Source organism: Elaeis guineensis, chromosome 1 (genome assembly GCF_000442705.2).
Source record: "Elaeis guineensis isolate ETL-2024a chromosome 1, EG11, whole genome shotgun sequence".
NCBI lineage: Eukaryota > Viridiplantae > Streptophyta > Magnoliopsida > Arecales > Arecaceae > Elaeis > Elaeis guineensis.
Genome location: NC_025993.2, coordinates 145685529 through 145712143, shown reverse-complemented (window position 1 = coordinate 145712143; position 26615 = coordinate 145685529). Strand labels below are relative to the sequence as shown.

The 26615-nt window shown below is 36.5% G+C and overlaps 1 protein-coding gene across 2 annotated transcripts; it reads left to right on the top strand.

Moving 5' to 3' along the window:
- The first annotated feature begins 14617 nt into the window (after nucleotides 1–14617).
- Nucleotides 14618–26011, top strand: LOC105038953 (fimbrin-4). 2 transcript variants are annotated; one of them, XM_010914890.4, is made up of 15 exons: nucleotides 14618–14826; nucleotides 15070–15200; nucleotides 15315–15482; nucleotides 15583–15821; nucleotides 15990–16161; nucleotides 17293–17331; nucleotides 17609–17677; nucleotides 17782–17898; nucleotides 19074–19285; nucleotides 20969–21124; nucleotides 21193–21392; nucleotides 24207–24364; nucleotides 24488–24584; nucleotides 24810–24901; nucleotides 25313–26011. In XM_010914890.4, exons 2-15 carry the CDS (start codon nucleotides 15117–15119, stop codon nucleotides 25577–25579), a joined length of 2070 nt encoding a protein of 689 aa, XP_010913192.1. In that variant the 5' UTR covers nucleotides 14618–14826; nucleotides 15070–15116; the 3' UTR covers nucleotides 25580–26011. The 2 variants fall into 2 exon arrangements, with proteins under 2 accessions (XP_010913192.1, XP_010913193.1); XM_010914891.4 differs by having other exon boundaries at nucleotides 14937–15200.
- Nucleotides 26012–26615: the final 604 nt, after the last annotated feature.

The following is a 26615-nucleotide window of genomic DNA, read 5'->3' as shown; positions in this document are numbered from 1 at the left end:
GGGGGAGCTTGATCGTAGGAGGTAAAGGAGGGGAGCCCCATGAGAAGAGGATGCGCCGGCCTGCCTAGCTCTCTCTCTTTCACGAGCTAAATATCTCCGACGGGTATCCCTTGCAATGGTATTCTGCTCTCTCACGCATTGTTTAACTTTAAGGGTAGCAAATTTGAAGGCAATGACATGGTAGTAGACGGAGAAGGAGACTTCTTGTCATAGAAGGAGGGGTAGAGATCTGTTGGCTTTCTGGTTCTTTATTTATAAACACTAGCAGCTACATCAATCACCAATCGACACTGTCCAAGGTTAATGGCCAAGCAGTTAATGACGCGTCTTCTCCAAAGTAGGAATAAATCTTTGGAATGCCTCACAAAACAAAATGTGCCCACATGGCACATCTTCATAGATCCCATGCCGTCTCCCAAGTGTGGCTTTATCGGGGTCATTCTCCATAATCGTCCACATTTAAGGGAGCAGAATGAGGTTATCGTTCACTTAAATTGTCTCAGATCAGCATGAGTAAGTTCACATAGCAGAAGTATGACAAAGGATTCTACCCATTTTATTTCTTTTAAAATTTTCTTACAGTGACCTTAAAACACACAAAAAAAATACAAAAATTATAGGACGGCATCTGGAGCTGAAATACCGGCCACTGAGACATCCACCGTGGTAGAATTCTAAATTTCATCCAAGAAATGCAAGTCTAGATCTAGATATTTGGTAGCAATTTTGACTCGAATAAACTGCCTTCCGACATCATAAGTGTCGGCAAATCGCTTCTCCCCCCTTTATTCATTTAGAAACAACCTCTCAACTGATGGTAGGAGGCTCCTTAAGTACTCCACCGTAGATTGGAGGCTCTCTTCTGTGGATGGAGCATGAGGGGTCGAATTTGAGGGTCCCACATGAGAAGTGGATGCAGAAAAGTATCCAGCAGGAGTCGCCATCTCCAGAGATCCCCCAATCTCCATCGTCATCGCTAGATCCTTCTCCGAGTTGTGATTGCCTTTCCCATCCGTGCTACTTCAGTTGGATCTTTTTCGGAGCATCCCTTGATGCTCATTTTCGATGCTGTCTCCATTATTTTCCCATCAATTAAAATTTTTTTTGGAGAATCCTGCATCACGGCTTTCAATGGTAGGATCATGGGTTCACCGTTAGGAGCGGCATGTTCTTCTTCTCCGATCATAGGTTCCGTTTCAACAACCGAAACCATGACTTACCTCCTACAAGTCAGAATTTGCTCAAGTTTCTTCATGCACTGTGAATCCATCTTGCTCTAAGAAATCATTATGAATAATCAGTATAAAAGTAGATTAAAAGTAGATTTGTGGCTATCTGAGCCTTCAAAGCACAAATTTAAAGGAGGAAGAAAATGAAAAGCCGTTGCAAAGTAATTAAAACCTCAAAGGAACCATCGTTTGAGTGGTCCCATTAGTTACGTCCGTCCACGTCAGTCGCATTAGGCTGACGTCACATGCTTTAAATACAGAAGACAGGTGTGAAGGTAGAAGCATGTGGCATTAGATCCGAGGCACTTTTGGAGTACTCATTTTATCTGATTCTCAGACTTAAGAGTAGGGGGATAATATTACGGTAGTTACCATGAGTACCTTGGATCAGCACTACATCACAAGGCATCTCAAGTTCTCGGATCATCAACATGACCGTTGATCGCCATATGAGCTGAGGAGTCCATCTCCGTGCTGAGCTGAGGCATCCCCGAAGTTTAACCTATATATGAGTTGCTCAACTGACTTATCTCTTCAACATGCACGATAGTTATCTATCCCGAATAGATAGGATTTGGCGTAACCATCTCTCCTGATCTTATGGGAGAGATTAAGGGCTAAATTATCTCGCCCAATTTGGCATGTCCAATGGTTCGATAATTTTGGGATCGTGCAATCTCACAGCTAACAATCCAGCTATCCAACACCCTTTTATATAAACAACCAGAGCCCCGAGGATCAAGATAAGTCCAATCAAATTCCTCTCAGAGAATCCATTGCTGCTCTTTTATTCTCTATTTTTTTAACTTGAGCATCGAAGGATCTTCATCGAAGCCACCACCTCCGATTTGGGACTTATTTTATAGGTCACTCCAGTGCTAGCATCTCTGTACGAGGATCAAGTGTCCATCTTTTGATCTCGATCAATTTCAACAACAACATGTCATAATTAATTTTGGATTAGATCTTATTTAATTAAGACTTAATTGGATTAAAAATTCAAGTTAGACTTAGATCAGAATTTTAATTGGATTAGAATTGACAGGCTCTTCGAATTTGATTCGAATCGAATTCGAATCGGATCCAAATTGAATCAAATTTGACCCATTTGGTTTGGAACCAAAGAGTCCCAAACCCTGGGACTCTCTCTCATGGGAACCGACCAAAAGAGGAGAAGGGGCGCTAATAAGATTAGGCATCCATGTTCCTTGGCGTGGAGAATTCAAGGCATCTTCTTCCTTGGCATGTGTATTCCGATCCAAGATTACATCCAGATGTGAGATGAGATCTCAATCCTCCCTTTGCTTTCTTTCTAAAGATTAATACCCAAAAAAATCATCTTGCTTTCCTACAGAGCTTAATATGCACGCGAAGTAGAGGGTCTGTGCATTCAGACCTCATGAGACATCAGATTTGAGTTTTTTTTTTAAATTTTGATCCCTAATCTGCTGTGAATAAGGTAACCCATAATTGTTATGTAATTCTTAGAATAGAAAAATTTTTTAGATGCATCCTAATGATCCGATCAGATTAGATAATTTTTTTTCTTTAACTGGTATCAGAGCCAGGTTGATACATGGATGTATAATTAATTTTTTCTAGCATGTATATTTGTAATATATATTCAAATTTTAATGGTGGATAATAAATCTGATTTAGATCTGTTAATATAAAATTTATGATCTGATTTTGATCAGATTTCAAGAATCCAATCAACGGTTGATGATGGTTTGTTATAAAACTATTATAACATAATTTTTTTGATATAAATTTTTATTAAAATAATAATTAAATTAAAATTTTATTTAAATTTATTTTAATAAAATTTTTATGATGATATTTTGAGTTGGAAGTTAGACTTAATCAAGATCTGAATTGAATTTATTTTGATAAATTTTTAGATCCAGATTTAAGCAAAATTCTACATAATATCAAATTGGGTCTAACCAGAATTTTATTTCTATACGTTCATGTGTGTATTTAAATTATTTTTTTATATGATTTCAGATCTCAATTGAATATTTTATATACTATATAAAAGTAGGTTCAGATCTAAAATTTATTTACAATATCATATGATGATATGATCTAATTAGATTAGATGCATAATATATATGATATGATCATGTTCATATGTGTGCATGCTTGGATTTTGTTTATTGCATGGGAAGATGTAATTAATTTTAAAAATTAGATTTTTAATCTTTGTAGCTCAATTCTCAAATTTAGATGATAACTAAGCCATCTGATCATAAGAAAAAATAAGGATTGAGTCTCTCTCTTATCTATTCGATGGATTCTCTTATGACGTGTAAGGGTACTAATATGATCAAGTCTCATAAAGAAGAACAATAAAAAAAAATTTAAAATTATTTTGATCATGAATATGTTTCAATTAGATCTAAAGTAATTTATGATTCATTACAATTTTAATAAGATAAATTTATATATGAAAATTATTTTAAGATCTGAATCATATGTTACATATATATGATGTAATTTGAATTGATCTGAATATTGCTATGATATATAATGTATGTATGAGATTTAGATCACATTCATGTATGTTTAATTGTGAAACAAAGATCTAAAAATTAGATTTTAAGATCTAAAATTTTGAAATATATAGTATGCTTCACTTGAAATCCTAGTAAAATAGTTTTACAAATTGAAATACACGTTTCACATACTTAATATGGAATTAAATGATCTAGATTTAAAAATTGAAGATATTAATACACCTCATAAACCATTTGGGCTGTGGGTTAGCTTGGATCAAGTCTTTTAACTAGGTTAGACCTATGATTAGAAATAAATATGGATCAATTAAAAAAATTGATTAAATCTAATTAAGAGTTAAATTAAATTAGATCAGAATTTCTTTAAGATCAACTTCAATAGTTGTAGCTTCATCAAGTCCATATTTTTGACCATATCAAATGGACTGGATTATGGCTCAATGATTTAGCCCGAGTCTTTTGATTTATCGAATCAAAACTAATCGACCAACTGTTATCTAAGATAAGTTTGGTAATATTACTTGACAATATAATTGATGGTTTTTAACTGACAGTCCGCTTGCCTAGCCATTTCGAAGGTGTATAAGGTAAGCCAAGGCAGATCCTCCCATCGATCTCACTTATCTGACTAATTTGATAGATTATATTTTGATTAAATTTTTAATCAATTTAAATTGATTCATGCCATTAAGGTTAATCAGTGTAACTGATTTAGATGTCTCTTAACCAGACTTGTCTCTAGTCCAATTCAATAATTTGATGAAGTCAGTCGGAGGACTTTTGACTACTGATTGATCTCTTCTCTCAATTTCAAATCATTGAATTAATTTGACTAATTTAGGTACCCTTGGATCAACTTGTCTCTAGTCCTCTTCATGACTTAATGAAGTCAGTGGAAGGATTTAGACTCATCAGTCTAATGGACCAACTTGTCTAGTCCTTTTCATGACTTGATGAAGTTAGTGGGAGGATTTAAAACTCATTGATCAATTACTTATCAAATCATTAATCAAATCTTCTAAATTATTAAGTTCATAAAATGAGCTAGTTATAGGAATAACTAGATCATAGCTTTCCATTAAGGTGGATAATAATGGGTCCAATAGTCTAAATAAGCATTGCAGACCTATAGGCCTGATATTTTATTTAGATATTAAGATTATCATTTATAATATAATAACTCAGTCGTGTCTCTCTGATGGATGGTTAGGTTGGTCGATCAAAGTTGGATCGGATCATTTGTTGGTTAGATGGGTTGAGCATAGTCATGTTAATGGTTGGATCTAACTAAGACTTTCAGTGGAGGTCTTAGCCTACTAAAATAAAATCTGAGATAAAATTAATTATTAATTTTTTTTAAAAAAAATAATTAGTTAAGAATCTATCCATAGATGCACATAGATTGATCGGTCATAGTCGGGCTCGTGTGTAGTTTGTGTGGATTCTAGTACCTACTAAGAAATTAAGAAAATTTTTTGAATTAGAGGTAGAGGCTACTAATTTCTACAAAATAATGAGAGGATCTTTCGACTAAAGTCCAAATCTTTAGGATTAAATAATTTATATATTAATAGATCTTTATTTTTTTCAATGATGGCTAGTAATTTATCGCTCCGCTCACTATTGGATAGTGACAAGCTTATAGGATCAAATTTTGATAATTGGTATCGAAAATCGAGAATAGTTCTCGAGCACGAAAAGATCCTATATATGATTATGGATTCAATACCTGAAGTACCAACTCCCAATACTGATGCGATGGTTAGAGACACTTATCAGAAGTGGCTCAATGACTGTACGATAGTTTGTGCATAATGAGGGCCGCTATAAGTGATGAATTTAGTTGTAAATTCATCGATACTCAGTCAAACAAAATACTTCAAGGGTTGAACAAGTCCTTTGGCATACTTGAGAATTTGTCCTCAATAAGGCATCGATCCTTTGAGAGAGGAAAAACAAGTATGGTGCACTGGTATCGTGCTAGGACTTCTATATCCAATCGAACTAATCAGTCTAAAGCAGATCAAAGTCAGACAGAATGCTTCTTTTGCAAGAAGCTGGGGATTGAAAGAGGAATTATCCTCTATATCTAGTTCCTCTTGATCCGAACAGGCCTAGAAAAAGAAATCAATAAAAGATTGCTGGACAAGGTACTTATATGATAATATCTTATAATTTCTTTATTTGTAATACTATTACCTGAGTATTAGATATCGAAAGTCCAATTCATATCTGCAATTCGTTGCAAGGACTTCAGGTTAGTAGAAGATTTGAGAAGAGCGAATAATTCCTGAATATTGGAGATGGAAAAGCTGTTCTAGTTCTAGCTATAGAAAATATTTAGCTTGTTCTCAATTCAAATGTCATTATTTTAGATGATTATCATTATTGTCCATTTTTTCTTATGAATGTAATTTTCATAGGCCTTTTGGTCAAGGATGGTTATAATTTTTCAATAAAAAAAATTTTATGATATTATTGTGAATGGTATTACGATTATACACAGATAATTAAAAAATAATATTTATATGTATGAATAGAGTCCTATATGCTTCAACAGTGGGATCTATCATGTACGTCATGATATGTATGAGGTCGGATGTGGTATACTCACAAGAGTACTGAGTAGGTATCAGTTTGATCCGGATGAGAATCATTAGAAGGTTGTGGAGATAATCTTTAAGTATTTGAGAAATACTAAGGACCAATGGCTTATTGATGGAGACACTGACTTAAAACATGTGGGATATATTTATTTCAGTTTTTAATCAGATCATGATGACAGCAAAAGCATGTCGGATTATGTGTTTATCCTAAATGGAGGAGAGAAATGCTGAAAAAGTTCTAGCCAGTTCACTATAGCTATTAATTTGCGAGGTAGAGTACATTGTAACATTCACTGCTACAAAAGTAGCAGTTTGGTTGTGAAAAATTTATTAGCGAGCTTGGAATGACATTCTCTATCTATGGTCCAATTCTTGTGTATTGACAGCACTGGAGCCATAGTTCAGGCTAATGAATAATAGTCCCATCAGAGAATCAAGCATACTTTGCATTGCTATCACCTTGTATGAGAGATCATGGATAGAGGTGACGTCGATCTTTGGAAGATTGATGAAAAGAAGAACTTGGCCGACTCATTTGCAAAAGCCTTCAGAATCAAAGAGTTCATTGAACACAAATAGAAGATGGGTATTAGATACTATACTGATTGACTTTAGTCCAAATAGGAGTTGTTAAGAAATGTGTCCTAAAGCCAATCATTTGGATGATTATGCTCTTTATAATTTATATATGAGTTATAAAATAATAAAAATTATTTGATTTTTTCATCATAAGGTTACATCTTCCTTTATTGAAATCTAATATTGTAATAAAGTCTCTAGAACTATAAGACATCGATAAAAGAGGATTTATCGAATAGTTCTTAAACATGTTCACAATCAAATGATACGTCATTAAAGAATAATGATATTTATCGAGTGTAGATCATTGTGTGCCACATAGGTTAGTTGTCCTCCTAATTAAGGAGTGTGAAGACGTTGGTAAGGCATACAGGTAAAATATAGGAGTACATCATCATTGAATAAGTGACTCACTTATGGAGTGCTCTGCTGTCAAAAGTAGCTCATAAAAAATATGAGCATAAGTATTCCTCCGACCTGAGATCCCCATGATGATTTGCAAGCAACTCATTATGCTTTGATATCAGACTATCTGAATTTTTAATTCAGTGACGGAAGATTTTTGGGCACAGTCAAGTACTTGTGATAATCGATATGTGGATCAAGATGGGATTGATCTCTCTGTATTTTAGAAGTTAATGCATCACTATATTTTAATTGAGTAAGATCTCGATTAGAGCAATTCATATGATGGATCACAAGATTTGAAAAAGATTAAAACACAATGTGGATGACTAATCTAGGATTGACAGTTAAACCCTAAGTCATCCTGAGCATTCAAAATTCAAGGAATGAATTATGCAGTAACCATATTTTTTGGTTCTTGAGTGTTGTCTTGCAAACATTCGACTTATTCGAATATCAAAAATTATTACTAGATAGTAACTTCGATTAGTATAGAAAATAATTTTTTATGCTACCAGCTTAGTGTTCGAATCTATAAAGTCATACACAAAAGTCAGATAAAGCAGGAAAGAATTGATCTAAGTCTATATATTCAATTTGAAAGTACTTGACTTGATTAAATAAATAGATTAGCTTAATTGAGAATTAAGTTAAAGATTGTATGGGATTAAACAGTTGACTATGTCTAGCTAACATTAGATATGAGGTTTAGGTTTAATTTTGAGAATGATGATGATCTAATCAATGATCCAAGAGATTTATGAGAGATTGAATTTATGTCTTAATTAATTTAAGATTAGATCTGATTTAATTAAGGCTTAATTGAATTAAAAATCTAAGTTAGACTTGGACTAGAATTCTATTTGGATTAGGATTGATAGACTTTTTGAATCTGGTTCGAATCGGATCCAAATTGAATCAAATTTGAGCCCATTTGGTTTGAAATCAAAGAGTTCCAAAATCTTGAGACTCTCATGAGAACCAACCAAAAGAGGAGAAGGGGTGCTAATAAGATTAGGCATCCATATTTCTTAGCATGGAGAATTCAAGGTGTCTTCTTCCTTGGCGTGTGGACTCCCATCCAAGATTACATCCAAATGTGACATGAGATCTCAATCCTCCCCTTGCTTCCCTTCTAAAGATTAATACCCAAGAAAATCATCCCACTTTTCTATGGAGTCTGGTATGCGTGCGAAATAGAGGGTCTGTATGTTCAGATCTCGCGAGGCATCGGATTCGAGTTTTTCTGAGAATTTTGATCCCATTCCACTATGAATAAGGTAACCCATAATTGTTATGTAATCTTTAGAATAGAAAAATTTTTCAGATATATCCTGATGATCTGATCAGATCGGACAGATTTTTTTTCATAATATCCTTTATCGAGGACCGACAACCATCGAAGGGAGAGGTCTTCATGCATGGATATTGTTGAGAACCTCGCTGAAAGTAGTTCGGCTTTGTGCTGGATGACAGTCGACCATGAGGACATCGATCAAGCCTAAATCTTATATCTTTTCTTTCTTTTATCTCAAGCAATAAGACTGTTATTTATAGAGGAGCCAGATTTGGCCACCTCCAATCATTTCCTGATTGCGTGATAGGTGTCTCCATGCAAGAGGCCTCAGAGACTATGCTTCCTAGGAGATAGAGTTTCGATTGTCCTTCCCAATAGACTATTATTCTTGAAAAGTGCCAGTATTAAATGCCATGCTCCCCTAGGCTCTTCAGTAGTACAATCTTTTGACATGCGATCCCAAAGATTAACCATCTCCGATGATCCGCAGAGTGTGGTATGGCACCTGTCGACGTCTGACACATGGCAGGCATTGGCGAGTTTATAATTTCTAAGACCTCGCCCACCATGTGCTCTAAGGAAGAAAGCCAAGGTGGTGAGTAGCAACTGGCTACTCCCCTCGTCTACGGATAAATCAAGTGGATATCGAGGACGGTGACATGGTAAGAGTTACAGTCAAGGTTTGACTTCTAATCTATTTCGAATACTTTGACTTCAGATATTTTATCTATGATCTACTTTAAATATTTTAACTTCAGCCTGACTACTTTCTTTGTCTGAAGTAGTGAAGCTACTTCGGGCTCAAAAGCAAAGGGACAAGAAGAACTTGCTAGGTTGGTGAAACTTCAAGTCGAAGCCAATCAATGCAAATATCAAAAAGTAACAAAGAACTTCATTTCATTCAAAAAGCAAAGGATAATAGGTACATACATTATATTCACAAAAGTTCACTATACAAGTTGTTGAAACAAAAAGTTTGTAAGTTTAAGAGAAAAATTAGTCTTCAAATACAAGTACGGAGACCTTCTCGATGGGGATGGCCATGATAGTCTCCTTGATAGGGGCAGTCAAGATAGTCTCCTCAGTAGAGTCGTCTACAACCTCTACAGTGGTGGAACCGAAGGTTGGGACTTTGGGTGGAACTTCAGTTGGGGGCTCAGCTAAGGTCTCGATCAAAACAGGCTCATGCTTGACTTACTCGGACTCATCTTTATTAGGTGAATACCCTCCACTATCATTGTCACTATCACCAAGCTGAAGATGATCAAGGTTGAGCTTCGAAACCATCTACCTCAGATGCTCCCTGCAGACATTGAAACCATACTCGTAGGTGACCGTAGAGCCCTCAATGACTTCATCTTCGAACTCTTGTGAAGCCTTGTACTCCTCAATACTTTTAAGCTTAGCCTTAGTGACAACCTACACTTTCTCCTCCTTAGCTGCCACCTTGATGAGCCTCACCTTATCTTTGGTGGCTCTGATTGTCACCTCTCCGAGCCTCAAGGCTTCTTCAAGCTTGGCCACTTTTTGATAGAGAACACCACTAGCTCTACGCTCGATTGCCATCAAGCTTTTCAAGGTGCCGACCTTTTCTCAAATGGCTCGAAGTTCAAATGTGGCCCGAAAAGCCTCTTCCTCAGCCACCTTCTTGGCCTCTTCAACGATCTGCCTTACCTCCTCGCTGCACCCTTTGCCTCTTTGGCAGTCATAGCTTGGGTTTTAGAAATCCGAAGCTTCTCCTCTAGTAAAAGCTTTACTCAGTTGAAACTAAGTTCTCATTGAGGACAGCGATATCATGCGTCAGCTACATAAAAAGAAAAATTAGTCAAAATCATTATTGAAAAGTTAAAAGTAAGCACAAGAAATAAAAATTTATCCCAAGAATGCCGACGTAGAAAGATCTGACGGTCTCATCAAGGGAACAAGCCCTCTTCTCCGACTAATCGGCTAGTAGCAGAATCATATTCACCAACTTGCTACCGAGCTAGTGGTCCTGGAGAGCGAAGATATCCTTCCATAACCTCCTAACAATCATCATGAATCTTCCATCCCCTCCGAATGAGGAGGGATCCACCATGAGCCTCACCGGCTTGCTCAACCTCATGGGAGATGATGGTTGTGGAGCATCATGGAGCAAGGATGGAGTCCACTCATCGATTAGAAGAGAATGCAAGATCTGGCCCACTGGAAGAGTAAGGATTTGAACAGGCTCCGAAGACACCAACACAGGGCACTGTGGCTACCCAACCACCATCCGCTCATCCTCAATTTCTATGGGGTCAGCATTTGATGTCCTTATAGATGGTGCGGAGGCAAGGGCAGAAATCGATGGCTGGATATTCTTTGGCTTCTTTGATGAGAATGCTCTACCTGAGGAGCCCATCTTCCTATTTAGCATCGATTTGATAGATGAAAGTGAAGGCCTCATCGCTACAAAATTGAAGAAAAAAATGGTTAGCATAGCAATAACCAAGAAAATTTTCTTAGATAAAAGAAAACATCATACCTCAAGAAAACATCAAATTAATGCCGACGTCATAAAAATTCTACTCGGTTAGCAGCTCCTTCAGCTCAGGCACCTCGACATTAAGTAGGCTCTAATGGTCCTCATTTCTTGGAAGGATAGGCTTATCTTTGTTAGAAGATAGATATGAATCGCTTTAGATCGGACTAAACCCCCAAGGTCAATTTGAAGACACATTGGAAAAGCAGCTATGGACCGAAGATGGAAGCACGATGATGAACTTACATCCTGAGTGAGGTAAAAAGTACCACCACCCCCTCTTGTGAGGGTGCTTCTTCGGGATGAACAAAGATTTAAAGAAAGAATATCTCAAAAAGATATCAATCTAATCATAAAGGATAATAAAGATGATGATCACTCAGGTGGAGTTCGGAGTGATTTGAGTTGAAAGAATCTTATAAAAATCTAAAACATTACTGATAAAGCGATGGAGTAGAAGCCAAAGATCGATTTTGAAAGACTCCTTGTACAATGCGACTCAGCCTCCCAGGGCATTGGTCACATGAGCATTCCATCCCAAGACTTTGAGCTAGAAGTCCAAAAAGATGGAAAACTGAGAACGAAACCCTTTCAGATCGTCCTCAGTAAGGCATGACACCTCATTGCTTGGGCTCCAAAAATCTCCAAACCCGTGCACAAGGCTATCTGCACGATGGTGCACGGAGACTTGATTCTTGGAGGAGGAGCCAGCCACGATGATGGTTTGAGATTCACTCCCAGATCCAATTGGAGAGACGATGACAGATGACTGCAGCCTCCATGAGGGTTTTCACCTCGAACCTCATCACCGTTAGATGACATAGATAAGAAAAAAAGAACTATAAGAAAAAGACCAAGATAACAAGGAAGAAAGGCAAAAATGATGGTCAAAAAGGACAAAGGAGGAAATCCAAAATGGAAAGACAAAGAACAAAGAAAGAATGAAGAGGGAGGACCAACGAAAAATAAGAGTGATCCTCGGTGCTGCAGAAGATGATACTGGTGGGGGGAAGCCTTCCTCTGACAACAATAATAGCAAAAAAGCAACCGACAAGGGGATAACAGAAAATCTGACAAACCAAAGTTGAAAATAATAACAGATGACAGCCTATTTGTATATAAACCATCAATGGTGCAGATTTAACTGTCGAGTCGTCAGATTCCACCACTTGGCGAGTAGTAGGAGAGTCAGATCTCGTGACTCTTCATTGCACCCCCCCCCCCACTCAAATCAAGCTACGTAAGGTGATCCATGAGCCACACTATGGAGCCTACTAACATTCGATACATGGTGAGGCCCAACGGACCTGAGGATAATCCCCAGATCTCCTTTTTCTCAAGTCATTATTCCACGATGCCTTGAGCCCCCATCCTTCATAAATGCGGCATGGACTACAAAGTGACTCCTTAGTAAGATCTCAAGATTTTCTCTGCCAAACACTATGCAATAAATGGGGCCGGCAGAAAGGAACAGATTCAAAAATTGACTACTTTTTTTGTTTGAAGTAGTAAAATCTTTTAGACTCGAAAGTGAAAGACAAGTGTTGTGGATGTAATCCACCATCCATAACATTTCTCTTCCCTTCAGAGTGCGACCGAATATCCATGAATAATTTGGTGAGACTGCCTCGGACACCTGAAAGCGATAGGTAGCCAAGATGGACCAACTACTCTACCACTCTCCTCTCGACCTTCGGATCGATCATCAACCGACCCCATGGCTAAAACCTTCCGACCATGAGGTCCGAGGTGTACCAATCCAATGATCTAATCACTCCAAGGATCAAGGACAAAACTCTCATAAAGATGGGAGATGACACCCAAGTCCTGACCTGTAATAAGTCTCAGCTCAACACCAACCACCGACTACCAACTCCTTGGTCTATGTAGACAAAATCCATAACCACCTAACAACTTTGATTCGCACAATAGTGAAAACATCTTCTATCCTAACAACCTGTCAAAATGTGGCTTTGTGCCCTAATAAGACTAACATAATGGCTTAAAGATTTTGGCTAAACCGCCTATGGCTCCAACTTTATATAAAAAAGTTTCAAGAAAACCCTCAAATAAGTTCCATTGGAAAAGTGAATAGCATACCACCACTCTACTCTCTCTTCTGCTGCCACTCTTTTTTCTACTACTCTCAAGGCTCCGACTAACTTAAGTATCGAAGGATCTCCCATCGAAAATCTTCCGGTGAGTATGGACTTTCCTTGCAGCTTCTCTCCGACGTCCCGATCATCAAAATGGCATCTAACTCCAACCACGCCATTAGCAATTGGAGATTTGCAGTAACAAATAGCATGAACATCAACCACTAAATAAGCTCGAACTTTAAAGAATACTTTTGCAAATTAGATCATGGTTGAAATTAGAACTAATCATGGGTTGGGCTTGGACACAAGAAAATATCAAATTTTAAGTCTCCAACTAAAAATAAATATTTTTTAGAAGCCCTAATTGAATCTAGAGCTATGTATATATGGCAAATATTGAGGTATTCTATAGTTTTTTCTACGAAGTAGGATAGGTTCAATATTTATTGGATCGCCTCATCAGGTCTAATGTAGCTGAGGTTCTTTGGTCATACATGGGATATGTTAAAATATATACTCTCATATGGTGCGTATAAGCATGGCATCAAAGCTGTAGTCTCATGTATCTTAATGAAATATATAGTCTCACATGATTAGGGATAAAAGTGATATGGAACTATGGATAATATCTATTTGGATATATTTTCATATCCGGATTAATTTGGATATAGATAAAAATTTGAGGATCCAACTAATATCCGCATCCATATCCATATCTGATAAAAAAAATAGATATAAATATGGATAAATAACTATTCGATCTGTATCCGAATATCTGAATCTATTTGTAACTCTATATAATTTTATATAGTACTTATTAATTTTTAAGAAAAATATACAACCATATAAATATACTATTAACTTGATTTATCATTTCTTTAGTAACATCTTTATTCTATAATCATAAAATTTAATTATCTAATTTATATCCGTAATGACATTCATACTTTCAGTATCTAATTTGTGTCCGTATTCATTTAAAATAAATATGGATATAAATTATTGTATCCGAATAATATTCATATCCATATTTGTATTCATTAGACAAAACAAATATGAATATAGAGATACTAATATATGATCGGTATCTGATCCGATTGTAATCCTATATGCGATGCATACCAATGTGGCATTAAGGGCTTACATAGTGATCATAAAATATATACATAATAAAGGGTTTGTGCAAATGGCATCAAGGGGTCCAATTAACATCTAGGCCTAACCCTGATATAATTTTTGTTCCCATAACCCATGTCCGGATGTAAACCGGCCAAGGGATGCCGAACCGGTCCACCTCCTCCAGATATGCGAAACACGCCCCCCTCTCGGAAGCAGGCTATGAATACGCCAGCATGGTTCTGGCAGGGTCCCCGAAGAGTTCGCTGTTCCGCAGAAAAAGCCGCTTTTTATCCTCCAAACCCTTCTATTTTGTTAGTATTTAGTCTTTCCTTCGCCTTGTCGGCAGGGCCGAATCGGAAACCTCGGGGCCCCACCACCATTCCTCGAGTTCGAAATAGAGAAAGGAAAGAAAAGCCCGAAAAAAGAGTGCGAAATTCTCGCCTTCTCGTACGAATCTTCGATTCCCACAGGTAGGTTTCCTTCGGAATCCATCAGCAAATCGTGAGGTCTGTCTTGTCTTCCATGTTTTCGACATTTTTTTAAGGTTTTTTCCCGATTTTTATTCGTTTTCTTGGGTCAGGAAATTCGCGTGTTTTCTTGTTTGAATCGATCGAGATTGTGATTTCGATCTGAAATCAGTTCAAAGATTGGATTTTTCGATTGGGTTTTGATTGTTTCGGCTCTTGGTCTCGTGAATCCAAAAAACGAAGCAGAAAAGGAGTCGTAAGATCAGATAACAGGGGATTGGATCGAAAGAGAGATGTCAGCTGCTGGGGTCTTCGTCTCCGATCCCTGGCTCCAGAGCCAATTCACGCAGGTGGAGCTTCGAGGTCTTAAATCCAAAGTAAGCCATTCGAAACAGCTCTTCTTCGATGATGTATACCCTATGGTATTGCTTCTTCTTTCGAGAATTATATATTTATCTTCTTGTTGTTTATCCTGTGACGGGATTGGATAGTTTCTTTCCGCGAAGGAGTCGGGTCTCGTGAAGGTGAGGGATCTGCCACCGGTGATGGGAAAGTTGAAGGGTCTCAATGAGTTGCTTAACGAGGAAGAAATTACGGCGATCTTGGGCGAGTCATATCCTGACACCGGCCAAGAGATAGACTTCGAATCATTCCTTCGGGTATCGTTATCCAGCTTTTTGTCATTGTTTCATGATCAAAGTTTATGTATAATGAGAGTCGGGGCAAGATTGATGAAGTAGAATTGTTTACAATGGGCAGGCATACTTGGATCTACAAGCAAAGGCAGCAGCCAAATTGGGCAGCACGAAGAATTCATCGTCGTTCTTGAAGGCAACCACCACGACACTCCTTCACACCATCAACGAATCAGAGAAGTCATCCTATGTGACACATATCAACAGTTATCTTGGGGAGGATCCATTTCTGAAGAAGTATCTGCCTCTGGACCCTGCCTCTAATGATCTGTTCAACCTTGTGAGGGATGGTGTCCTCCTCTGGTGAGCTATTCTGTTGGGTGCATTTTTGTTTGGTAAAGCTTGGAATAAGAATAGTGTAGATGGCTATGATTGGCTTTGTAAGAACTTTGCAATTTTCTTTCCAAATGATACTGGTTTTATTAAGAGACATGCTCTTATTTGGAACTTCTTGATTCTGATTTGATTTAGTAAATTGATCAATGTGGCGGTGCCGGGAACAATAGATGAGAGGGCAATTAATAAAAAACGAGTACTGAATCCATGGGAGAGGAATGAGAATCATACTCTTTGCCTCAATTCTGCGAAGGCAATTGGATGCACAGTGGTCAACATTGGAACTCAGGACCTGGTTGAAGGGAGGGTAAGTGCAAGTGATATTGTCTTTGGTAAAGACTAGTAAGTCATGTTTCTTTTTTTTTTTTGCTTCCTTAGTTTTGGGATAAGGCTCTTCTTCTAGTTTTTTAGTAGTTTTTCTTTTCAAGTCTCTTCTTGCTTGTGTTTGTTTTGAGAAAAAACATCCAGCTCAAATGAGGGTCTGGCACAGACACCTACCAGTTTGTGATGTTCTGACTAGTGTTGTTATGAGTGTTTTTTTTCATTTTCAGTTATTACATATTGGCTGGTGCAACTTTTACCATAACCATCAGCTTCCTGCCTTCTACCAACTATTTGGCAGATCTTCATTCATCAAATGTTTCTTTTCTGGGCCATCCTTGATGTTATTTGAAGCTTTTTTCATATATTTTAGCACAGTCTCCATCCACATTATTTTGGGTCCTCCCCCTTTTCCTGCATCCTTCAACTCAATTGTAGTACTCTTTTTATTGGAGCCTAATCAAATCTTTATTATACATTTTTTATGACACATTCACCTTAACATTTTTATTTCGATCACACTCATCTTGCTTTTGTAAGCCCTCTTTATTACGTAATGCTCTGAGCCATACATCATGACCAACAAGTTTTAATTATATAACATACGTTTTCATTTATCTTGCTGTTATTTTATATTATAAATCCCAAATTATGAAACTAATCACCTTGTGGTATGTCCTGTCCATTAAAGTTGAGGCCTCATCTTCATCTCTAATTCCAATAAAATTGCTTTCCATATACTGTATCTTTTTGTGCTGATTTTTAAACATTTGTCCTCTAAAGCATAGTTCCTAAAATTTAATTTGGAACTTAGCTTAGCCTATGTTAAACATTTGACACTATGCCATCAGTGCATAACATCTATGATACATTGTTTTGAACATTAACAATATGTTCAAGAATTTGTACAACCTTAGAAGCTGCATTTTAGCTTGAAAAATGGCTTTTGGACTTTTAGTTTCTTGAGAAGCCTCCTTCTACCTTAGAAGTTGCTGCTATGGGAATTCCCTTTGAAAATTGTCTGCTTTTGCTGCATCTGGATCACTAGTGATCTTCTATCTTAACTAACTCTACTGCATATCTCACTATCTGAACTGAAAATTATTGTTTTATGCAGCCTCATTTGGTACTTGGGTTGATATCTCAAATGATAAAGGTACAATCTCTTTCTCTCCCCCCCCCCCCCCCTTCAGGGACACCCTGGAAGTTGTCTGCCATCTTTTATGAAGTGTTCAACATTCTGAAAGAGGGGTATTATAGGAAGAGTTGATAGTTTCATTTGAGCATTGTAACTGTAATGGCTCAGGTCATGCAATAAATAGGCTAAAATAGCTGTTCTATCTGGAAAGAGATTACTTTATATATACAGTATGTACAATTGTATATCAAGAATCCAGTGATATATTTGTCTGACCTGGTTGTACAATAATCAGATACAACTATTGGCTGATCTTAACCTCAAGAAAACACCTCAGCTGCTGGAGTTGGTGGATGACAGCCAGGTCAAGTAACATTGACTTTTATTTTCTTTTTTTTTTTTAATGTCTATAAGATAATTATTACAGGATAATTATGTAACTTGTTATGTTGGTATTATGATATGCAGGATGTGGAGGAGCTGATGAGCTTAGCACCAGAAAAAATGCTATTGAAATGGATGAATTTTCATCTCAAGAAAGCAGGGTACAAGAAAACAGTATCAAATTTTTCTTCCGATCTTAAGGTGCTTACTAGAATTTTGAATTAGGACGTTCTAAAATTTTCTCCTTCTATTATTCACACTGTGTTGACCTCACTAAAAATGTTCTTAAAATATATTAGAAGATAGAGTGAGTCATATGTGTAGAAATGGAAACATCATTGTTGAAATGCCATGGATTGCAAAACTTCTAGTTCAGGTTTTAATATCACATTCTCACTGAAGCTCTTTGAGTTCTTATAAAATGATTGCAGGTAAATGAATCCTGCTGGTTTTTAGACACTTATTGAAAGCTTTAATCATCACCCAACAGATCGTGTGCTTGTGAGGGGATCAAAAATATAATGGGAGGAAGACTAATGGTGACTTGTTGTATTTATTTGCTTTTTTTTGGACACATGAGTATTAAGTACATGGGTGCCTCTGTTTCAAGTCCTGACAAAACCAATCCTGCTATTCTGTTATAATTAAAACCATGTTTCTCATTCAGGTCATCTACAATATGACTTTTTTGGAGTACATCTTTATCATATTATGGTTGTAAATTTTGTGCCTGATTGAATATGGAATAGATCTTCTGTCATTTAGGGCAGCATTGCTGTTTTCACTGAAGGCTTACATTTGTGTTGTGGTGATTAATATTATTAAGGAATCAAGTGAAAGAGATCATGATGAGAGTAATAGAAAGGAAAATATTTTAAAATGGAGAAGGAACACATTATTCTGCTTGGCAATTGACAAGTGTGAACTTTAGTGACATTCTTAAGATACATGATTCCTGTAGCTTCAAGGATCATAAAATTTACAGGTGCAGCAATGGAGCTTCTTTTCTACCTCTAAAGCTCCTTCAGATATATGTTCTGCTCCAAATGGTGCACTATATTTATAGACTATGATCAATTCATTGTACCTTTAAAATAAATTTGGTGATATTTTTAAACTGAGGTGTACCTTTAAAATAAATTTGGTGATATTTTTAAACTGAAACCTTTTTGCCTCATTTCATTCGTCAACTGGGACAATTTGATAGATTTATTTGACTAAGTTGCTTTTCTAGTCACCATTCAATAATTCTCTTGCATTTACATGTGATTAATGTTTCTTTTGATAGGCTTTTCTTCTCATCCCTTTCTCTTTCTGTAATGCATCTGTTAGTTATTACCACGTTTTCTATATCTCACAAACCCATCTACATACAGGATGGAGAGGCTTATGCTTACCTTCTCAATACTCTTGCTCCTGAGCATTGTAGCACAGCCACCTTGGAAACCAAGGATCCTAATGCAAGGGCAAAAATGGTACTTGACCAAGCAGAGAAGTTGGATTGCAAAAGATACTTATCTCCAAAGGACATTGTTGAAGGCTCTCCTAATCTGAATCTTGCATTTGTAGCACAAATATTCCAGCACAGGCAAGAACTTGCATTTCCTTTTTGCCCTTACATCCAATGTCTTATAAAGGACTTGATTGTTTATGAGTGGCTTATTATACTGCACTAGAATAAATCTATTAACCATATTAAGCAAATGGAAACATTTCTAATATTTCTCCCTTCTCAATTTTAGTTTTTGTGAAATTCTTTGGTTGGCAAGTTAATGTCTTTTTGCTATTAGCATTTAAGTTTTCTAGGGTTTTTCCATCCTTGTTACTTAATGAATTCGACATGATTTTTAAACTTCAAAAATGATATTTTAATTTTAAATGCATTCAATCAGATTTAGATCAAGAATGAAAAAGAACTCTGTTATAAAACAAGTACATCTTATGAAAATTTTGTTTGCAGATTGACTCCTTAATCAAAGAAAATAAATCCTCAATTTTTATGTGAATAAACGAAAAAAAGAAGGAAGAAGAAGAATAGGCAATTTATATCTTCTCCTATCTTTGAAAACTTACAAGAAAAATTTTCTTTCAAAGACCTAAAAGATCCCTTTTGGTAAAAGGAATCTTTTTATGGACCTACTTACAAAAGTGCCATGAAGACCTTAATTTAGATTGGTTTGATGCCCAAAGAAATTGGCAAATAGAATAGAGGCCCAAAAGCTTGTTCAGCCACATATGATCCGAACAGTAGTTTTTAGTGATGAAAGGGTTGTAGGCTTCCCTCAAAAAAGAATGTGTAACCTCTTTTTTATCTCTTCTTGTTAGACATAATTCTTTATTTATTTCTCTCAAATGAGGGCTATCTCACTTAAAAGACCACCACTTAGGTGTCCTCGAAAAAGGGTATGGCCTCACCTCTTAAAACTTTACCTATATTAATTCATATCATGGATGCACCATTGGCTAATTTATATCATGTAAAGGCCACCACTGAGATCTTTTTTTTTTCTCTCTATGGGATTTGGTCTGTAATCTTATATTTTTGCTGGTTATACTGGCCCAACTGGCGAATCCAATAGGCTTTTTAGCCCAATCATCCAAACAGGCCCTAAAGGATTTTAAATTAGAAGGGCTTCAAGCACAGAGACCTGCCTCTTAGCCATCAGCATCACATATAGTTAGAACATCAGATATGCCTTGATCTCATGGCTTAATAAATGAGCTCCCTTGGTATATCTTAATTGTTTTCCAGGCCATTAGAACTCTTGTGTTAGTTCCTTCCTTTCAAACTATTTTTCCTAGTCAGTTGCGGGGAAAGTGAGAAGCGGGCCTTGGTCTCCATCATGATTTGGGTGTCACGTGTTCGAAACAGTAAGGTAAAGTACCAAACAATGGCAAAATGACAACATTATTTGATTTTGTCATTGTTGGTGGAATATTTCACAAAAGATCAGATTTAGAACAGCAAAAATCACCCCAGTCAGGATAAAGAGTATGGTAGGATGAAGCATCTGAAAGTGAATAATACCTTCCAGCTTTTACTCTAGATTCCAAAGTCGGAAAAAATTGCATAGAACACCGTTCTTATCATTTAAAAAAATAGTAAAGTGTTAATCTATTAAACATTTAGATATATTTATACATGACTTTCTCATGTGATGTTTCAAATGATTATCAGCAATATTCATGATTGCTCTTTCTTTTCTAATATGCTCTATCTCATTTTAAGATGTAAATGTAGCATAGTACTAATAATTCTTATGTTACATAGGAATGGTTTATCCACAGACAGCAAGAAGATGTCCCTTGCAGAGATGACGCCTGATGATATCCAAGTATCTAGAGAAGAAAAAGCCTTCCGGTTGTGGATCAACAGTCTTGGAATTGCGACATATGTTAATAATTTGTTTGAGGACGTCAGAAATGGGTAAGTTATATTTGACATGCAGAGATGGCTTATTTTGTTGTGTTGCTAAATGGTAAAAATACCTGCAGATGGGTTCTTTTGGAAGTACTTGATAAAGTGTCTCCTGGATCAGTTAATTGGAAGCAGGCAACAAAGCCTCCCATCAAGATGCCATTCAGAAAAGTGGAAAACTGCAATCAAGTTATAAAGATCGGAAAAGGGTTGAATTTTTCACTAGTAAATGTAGCTGGGAATGACATTGTGCAAGGAAATAAGAAGCTCATTCTGGGTAAGTAGTATGTTGCAGGTGTTCCTTTTTTATGTTAAGCTTAATTTTCTCTGTATTACATTAGTTGTTTAAAAAACAAGTTCACCCTTTTTACCAATGAGACTGGTGGTCAGTCGTATTGCATTACTCTAGTAGCACTAACATTCGTTGTAGGTAGCCTGGTAGTTTTGTATGCATAATGTATGTACCGACGTACAGAGACATGCTCTGCACCAGCTCCTTTTTTTGCCAACATATTATTGTATATGGGTACTGTATGAGCAGAAAATCAATGATTCAGCAATGAAGTTTTCAGAACTTTTATCTGCAAGCATATCTTTAATCTTTTCCTTATTTAGCTTCTTTAATGATGTAACTGTATGCTATATGGCATTACAAATTGTTTTACTGGATATTGGATATGAGTAGAACCTCACTTGGGCGTGGTTATCATATTGATACCTGAGGTGTTTGAGCAAACTCTTAATCATATTATTTCTATAGATATGCTTGTTTTCATTCTTTACTAGTTTGGTGCATGTATCAACAACAAATTTTTAATGGTATGCTAAATTACATCATTCTAAATATATACAAATTAATGTGCCTAATGGAAGAAGATATCAGTTATGGCAAATGAAACCCTTTGTTTTGATCTATTTTGCGGGTTTTCTAGATTTCTTGTATAAACTTCATCCTTTAAAACTACTTCCTTAGCTACTTTTGAGCACTGGCTAATTTTAGCTCACCTTTATCATCTCTTCAAATATAGGGAGAAGGGCTGTATGTCAAATGTATTGAACCAAAGAAGATCACAATACAAGTGCCTTGTAGATTTTCTGCTCTTTTGACTTCTAGTCAAAATTATATGCAAAATAAATTGGTTAGGTTTTAGATATTTGGGAGTTTACTTGGAACAAATAATCTGGATTGCATCATGCAAATATATTTGACAAGAGACCACCAAAACAAAAAGGGACTTAACAGGTTTCGATTTCTCAATACTCCTATTTAAGCCTATTAATGCAAAACAAGTTGTTAAAAAACGATGGCCTAGTGCACAAGGCTCCCATCATTGTGGGGGCTGAAGAGGGTCAAATATATACAACTTTACCTCCACATACAGAGAGGCTATTTCTGTGTTTCAGACCTATGATGCTTAGGTCATGATGGTGCAACCTTACCGTTGTGCTAGGACTCACCCTCTAATGCAAAACAATTTTTTATTTGATTTCGTCTGCCAAATATATGTTACTATACATTATTATAATCATTAACTTCTGGTTTTCATCATCACATTTCTAATAGGTTGCTTTTGTTTTGCTTTTTTTACAGCTACCTAATACTAGATATCATTTTGCAACCACTTAGTGTCTTTTTGGATGGTATTACTTCTTGCCATTTGAACAAGGGGGTGCTGGTTTGATTCCTGTTAGAGTGAGCCCTTAAAGATGGGTGGGTGCAACGACCTAGAACCTCATCAAAAAGGCTACTAGAATATGTTATTTAGGTTCCTTGGCCCTTTATAACTACACAAGATTTATCTAATATATAGCCGATGTAGGACTAAACACACATCCGCACAAATCTTCACATACTCCTCCCGTTTAAGTTCTAGAGTTCTTGCCAAGCTAAAAGTCCAAATCCAATCACAAGTACCATAGCTCCAATCACAAACACTATGATCAGCCTATGGTCAACCCAAATGGGCTCATGTTGCAATGTCCCCAAGTTGATATGGGTCATTGGCTGGGTTTTTTCTGATATCATTTATAACAACTTGAGATCTTATTCAAAAAGATGAGTCAGAAGGATGTTACGTGGGTTTCTTGCCCCTATATAAGATTATAAATCCCTAAAATCTACCAAGTGCATAGCCGACATGGGACTAAACACACCTCCGGACTTGTTCCCACAATGGGTATAAAGCAAAAAGGAGGGGATTAGCCCCTCTTATTCTTTTTTTTTTTTTAAATCATCATTTTGCAACCTTCAAACGAATGGCTATCTTGAAGCAACAATTTTTTGTAGCAAAATGTGGTTGAGGTAGAAACAGAGAAGATCTAATGCATCTTTGATGTTTAACATGGAAAGCATAAAAAGATAGACTTATCGCTTTAACATGCATAAAACAATGAGGGCTTCCTTATGTGTAACATGAAAACATAAATGTAAAAGGTTCCAGTACTTTTCCATCCCGTAATTGGATACACTTGTTTCCATTTGAGTCTGTGTGTGTGTGTGTGTGTGTGTGTGTGGAGGTGAGGTTGAGGTTATAATATGAATCGATTGCAAAGATAAAACTTTATGCCCAGTACTAAATTCACTGTTAGTGATTGAAAGACAGAGTTGGAGGTCTAAACTATTGGATGTGACCTAGATGGCTTAAAACATCTACTTAAAGAAGGTCATTTGTTTTCAAGACCACTAGCCTATGCATTGAGTCATCCCGGAATCTAGACACCATTGTTCAATTACAACAATATTTTTGAGATGACTTGATGCATAGGCTGGGGGACTCCAAAACATGTAATCTTTTGTACATAAATATTTTAGGCCATCTAAATTATAATCATATCACATCTAATGGTTTAAATTTCCATTTTTCAACCACGACATTGAATTTGGTGGTCAGAGTATGTACTTTGTTTACACCCTATGTGCAATATAATCTCACCCACATATGCACATACATACATACATATATATATACATAAATGTGCTGTGATCCTGATAATTGTTCTTGGTTTGACCTTTTATTTTTTGTGCAATTAACAATGGCAGAGATCACTGCTTCAATCAATAATTTGACTCTTTCATCTTGCTTTCTTCCAGCCTACTTGTGGCAGTTAATGAGATTCAGTATTCTTCAGCTACTGAAGAACTTGAGATGCCACTCCCAAGGAAAAGAGATATCAGATGCTGATATCCTAAATTGGGCCAATAATAAAGTGAAGAAATCAGGCAAAACCACTCAAATAGAAAGTTTTAAGGTACTCTCATCAATTTCCTATTGCTTCTGTTTTTTTTCTTTTGGTTGAGAAATATTGCCTGTCAGCTCTTTAAACATTATTTTCTTCTCAAGTTTTCTTCTTTTACTTTCCTTGTTCCTTCAGGACAAAAGCCTATCAAATGGAATATTTTTCCTTGAGCTTCTTAGTGCTGTCAAGCCAAGGGTTATAAACTGGAAACTGGTTACGAAGGGTGAAGATGGTATGCTCTTTAGCCAGTACACATCAAATCTAATATTTGTCTGTTATCATGTGGCAACTCTTCCATCTGAGGTCTTTGATGTGCTTGTTTGGGAGATAAAATTTGTACTTCATTTTATATGTTTACAGAAATGAAGGCTGGAGAATGAAATTAGGTTGAATCTACTCTTCTCAATCACATAAAAGATCACCCATTAATCTTATTGTCCGCATCTATTATATGCAGATGAACAGAAGAAGTTAAATGCTCAATATATAATCAGTGTTGCGAGAAAGCTTGGATGTTCCATCTTTTTGTTGCCTGAGGACATAATGGAGGTAAGTTAGTATCACTTGGATCATCAAATATTGCAAGATATTTTCAGATCTGAATGTTGTGCAAACAACTCATAAAAAGATGATACTTTAGAGCACAGTTCGCTTCTGAAAAATGATTCAATGATTTGAAAGCATAACCATGCATTTATCAAATCATGGATCATCCATGCCAAACATATTTTATTCGATTGTTCATTTGGATGCCAGCATCATCCTGTACACTGTCACCTTTCTTTGTAAGAACTTTATGATCAGATAGCTCAAATCATCAAATGGAATTAAATACTTAGCTTGTTTATTAGTTGATGTGTCCCTACTGACTTCCTTTTGTGCTGGTTCTAATAGAAGCTTTGGACAATTTTTTTTCTAATCAGATTCTTATTTGTTGAATTTTTCTTTTGCCTACGGCAGGTAAACCAGAAGATGATCCTTACACTAACTGCAAGCATCATGTACTGGAGTCTGCAGCAACCTGCAGCAAACTCTGAAGCACCCTCGGAAACTGCAGAGTCCGCTGTGATGTCTGAGCCATCCACTGAGGATGCTGCCTCAGAGAAATCTCCCTCAGACAAAGAAGATGAAAGTGTTGTTGCAGACAGCATTTCAAACTTGAGTGTTGATGATGCAACTTCAGACACCTCACAAATTGAAAATGGCAATGATACTATTAAAGAGTGACTCATAAACTCAGTCCATCCAAAGATAAGCAAAGTTAAAAAGGGAAGCACATCTAGTATTTTGGTAGAAAAAACTTCTATAGATCCACAGTACCATATAGCAGCATGCTTTTTTACATATCAAAGTGGTTATATCAAAAGAAAAATGTTTTTGCTTTTTAATTTCTCATTTGAGGAGGAAAAGAAAATAATAGGTATGAGAATGTGTTTATAGGTTTTTCAATTCTGGTATAGGTATTCTTTGACAATTGAATTTTGTTCATCTTGTTGAATAAATAATTCAAAAGGAGTGGCATTGTTTGGGCAGATGTGGGTGAGGACAGTTTCTTTACATGTAATTTTTTTTTATAAATGATTTCTTGTATGGTTTAGGTTGCCAGAGAATGTTACTCTTTTATTATTTACAAATGTAGACTGAACGTGTGTTTTTTTCTTTCGTTGTGCCTGTGAGTTGTTTGATTAATGACAAGGATTTAAGTCTTGGGAGGACATCCCACAGAACATCGGGATAGGATACTATTCTATATGTCATGACCATCCTACTATCATCTTAGCGTCTTAATTGACACATCTTAAGGCACCCCATCTCAAATGTCAGGATGGAATGGCAGCAAGTCCTATTTCGTGGGAAAATTAGAACAGCCCCGTTCCAACGGATTTCAAATCTTGATTAATGTGTGGTTGAAAGTTGTAATTCAAAATCAGCTAACCAGACTTCTGTCAACTGGTTGGCACCTCCCTTAGTTGAGGGCTCTCAAATTTGTCTCAGGATAGAGGCATGACGAAATCATAAGGCTTTATGGCCTTTGTCGTCGTGATAACGTGGAAGTGACAAAATTTCCTTTGTTCCGTAAGTTTTTTAAATCTTATGGAACGTCACAGGCTACCATTGCAGCAGATAAAGGTTCTGTTCAATGATGTTAAGAGCCAGTAGCTGGGACATGTGCGGTAAAAGACCTAAACGTTCTCTTTTACCTTTCTTATGGGAGCCTTTTATATTCTCTTATGTGTGCACGTGTCAAGGGTCATCGGAGGCA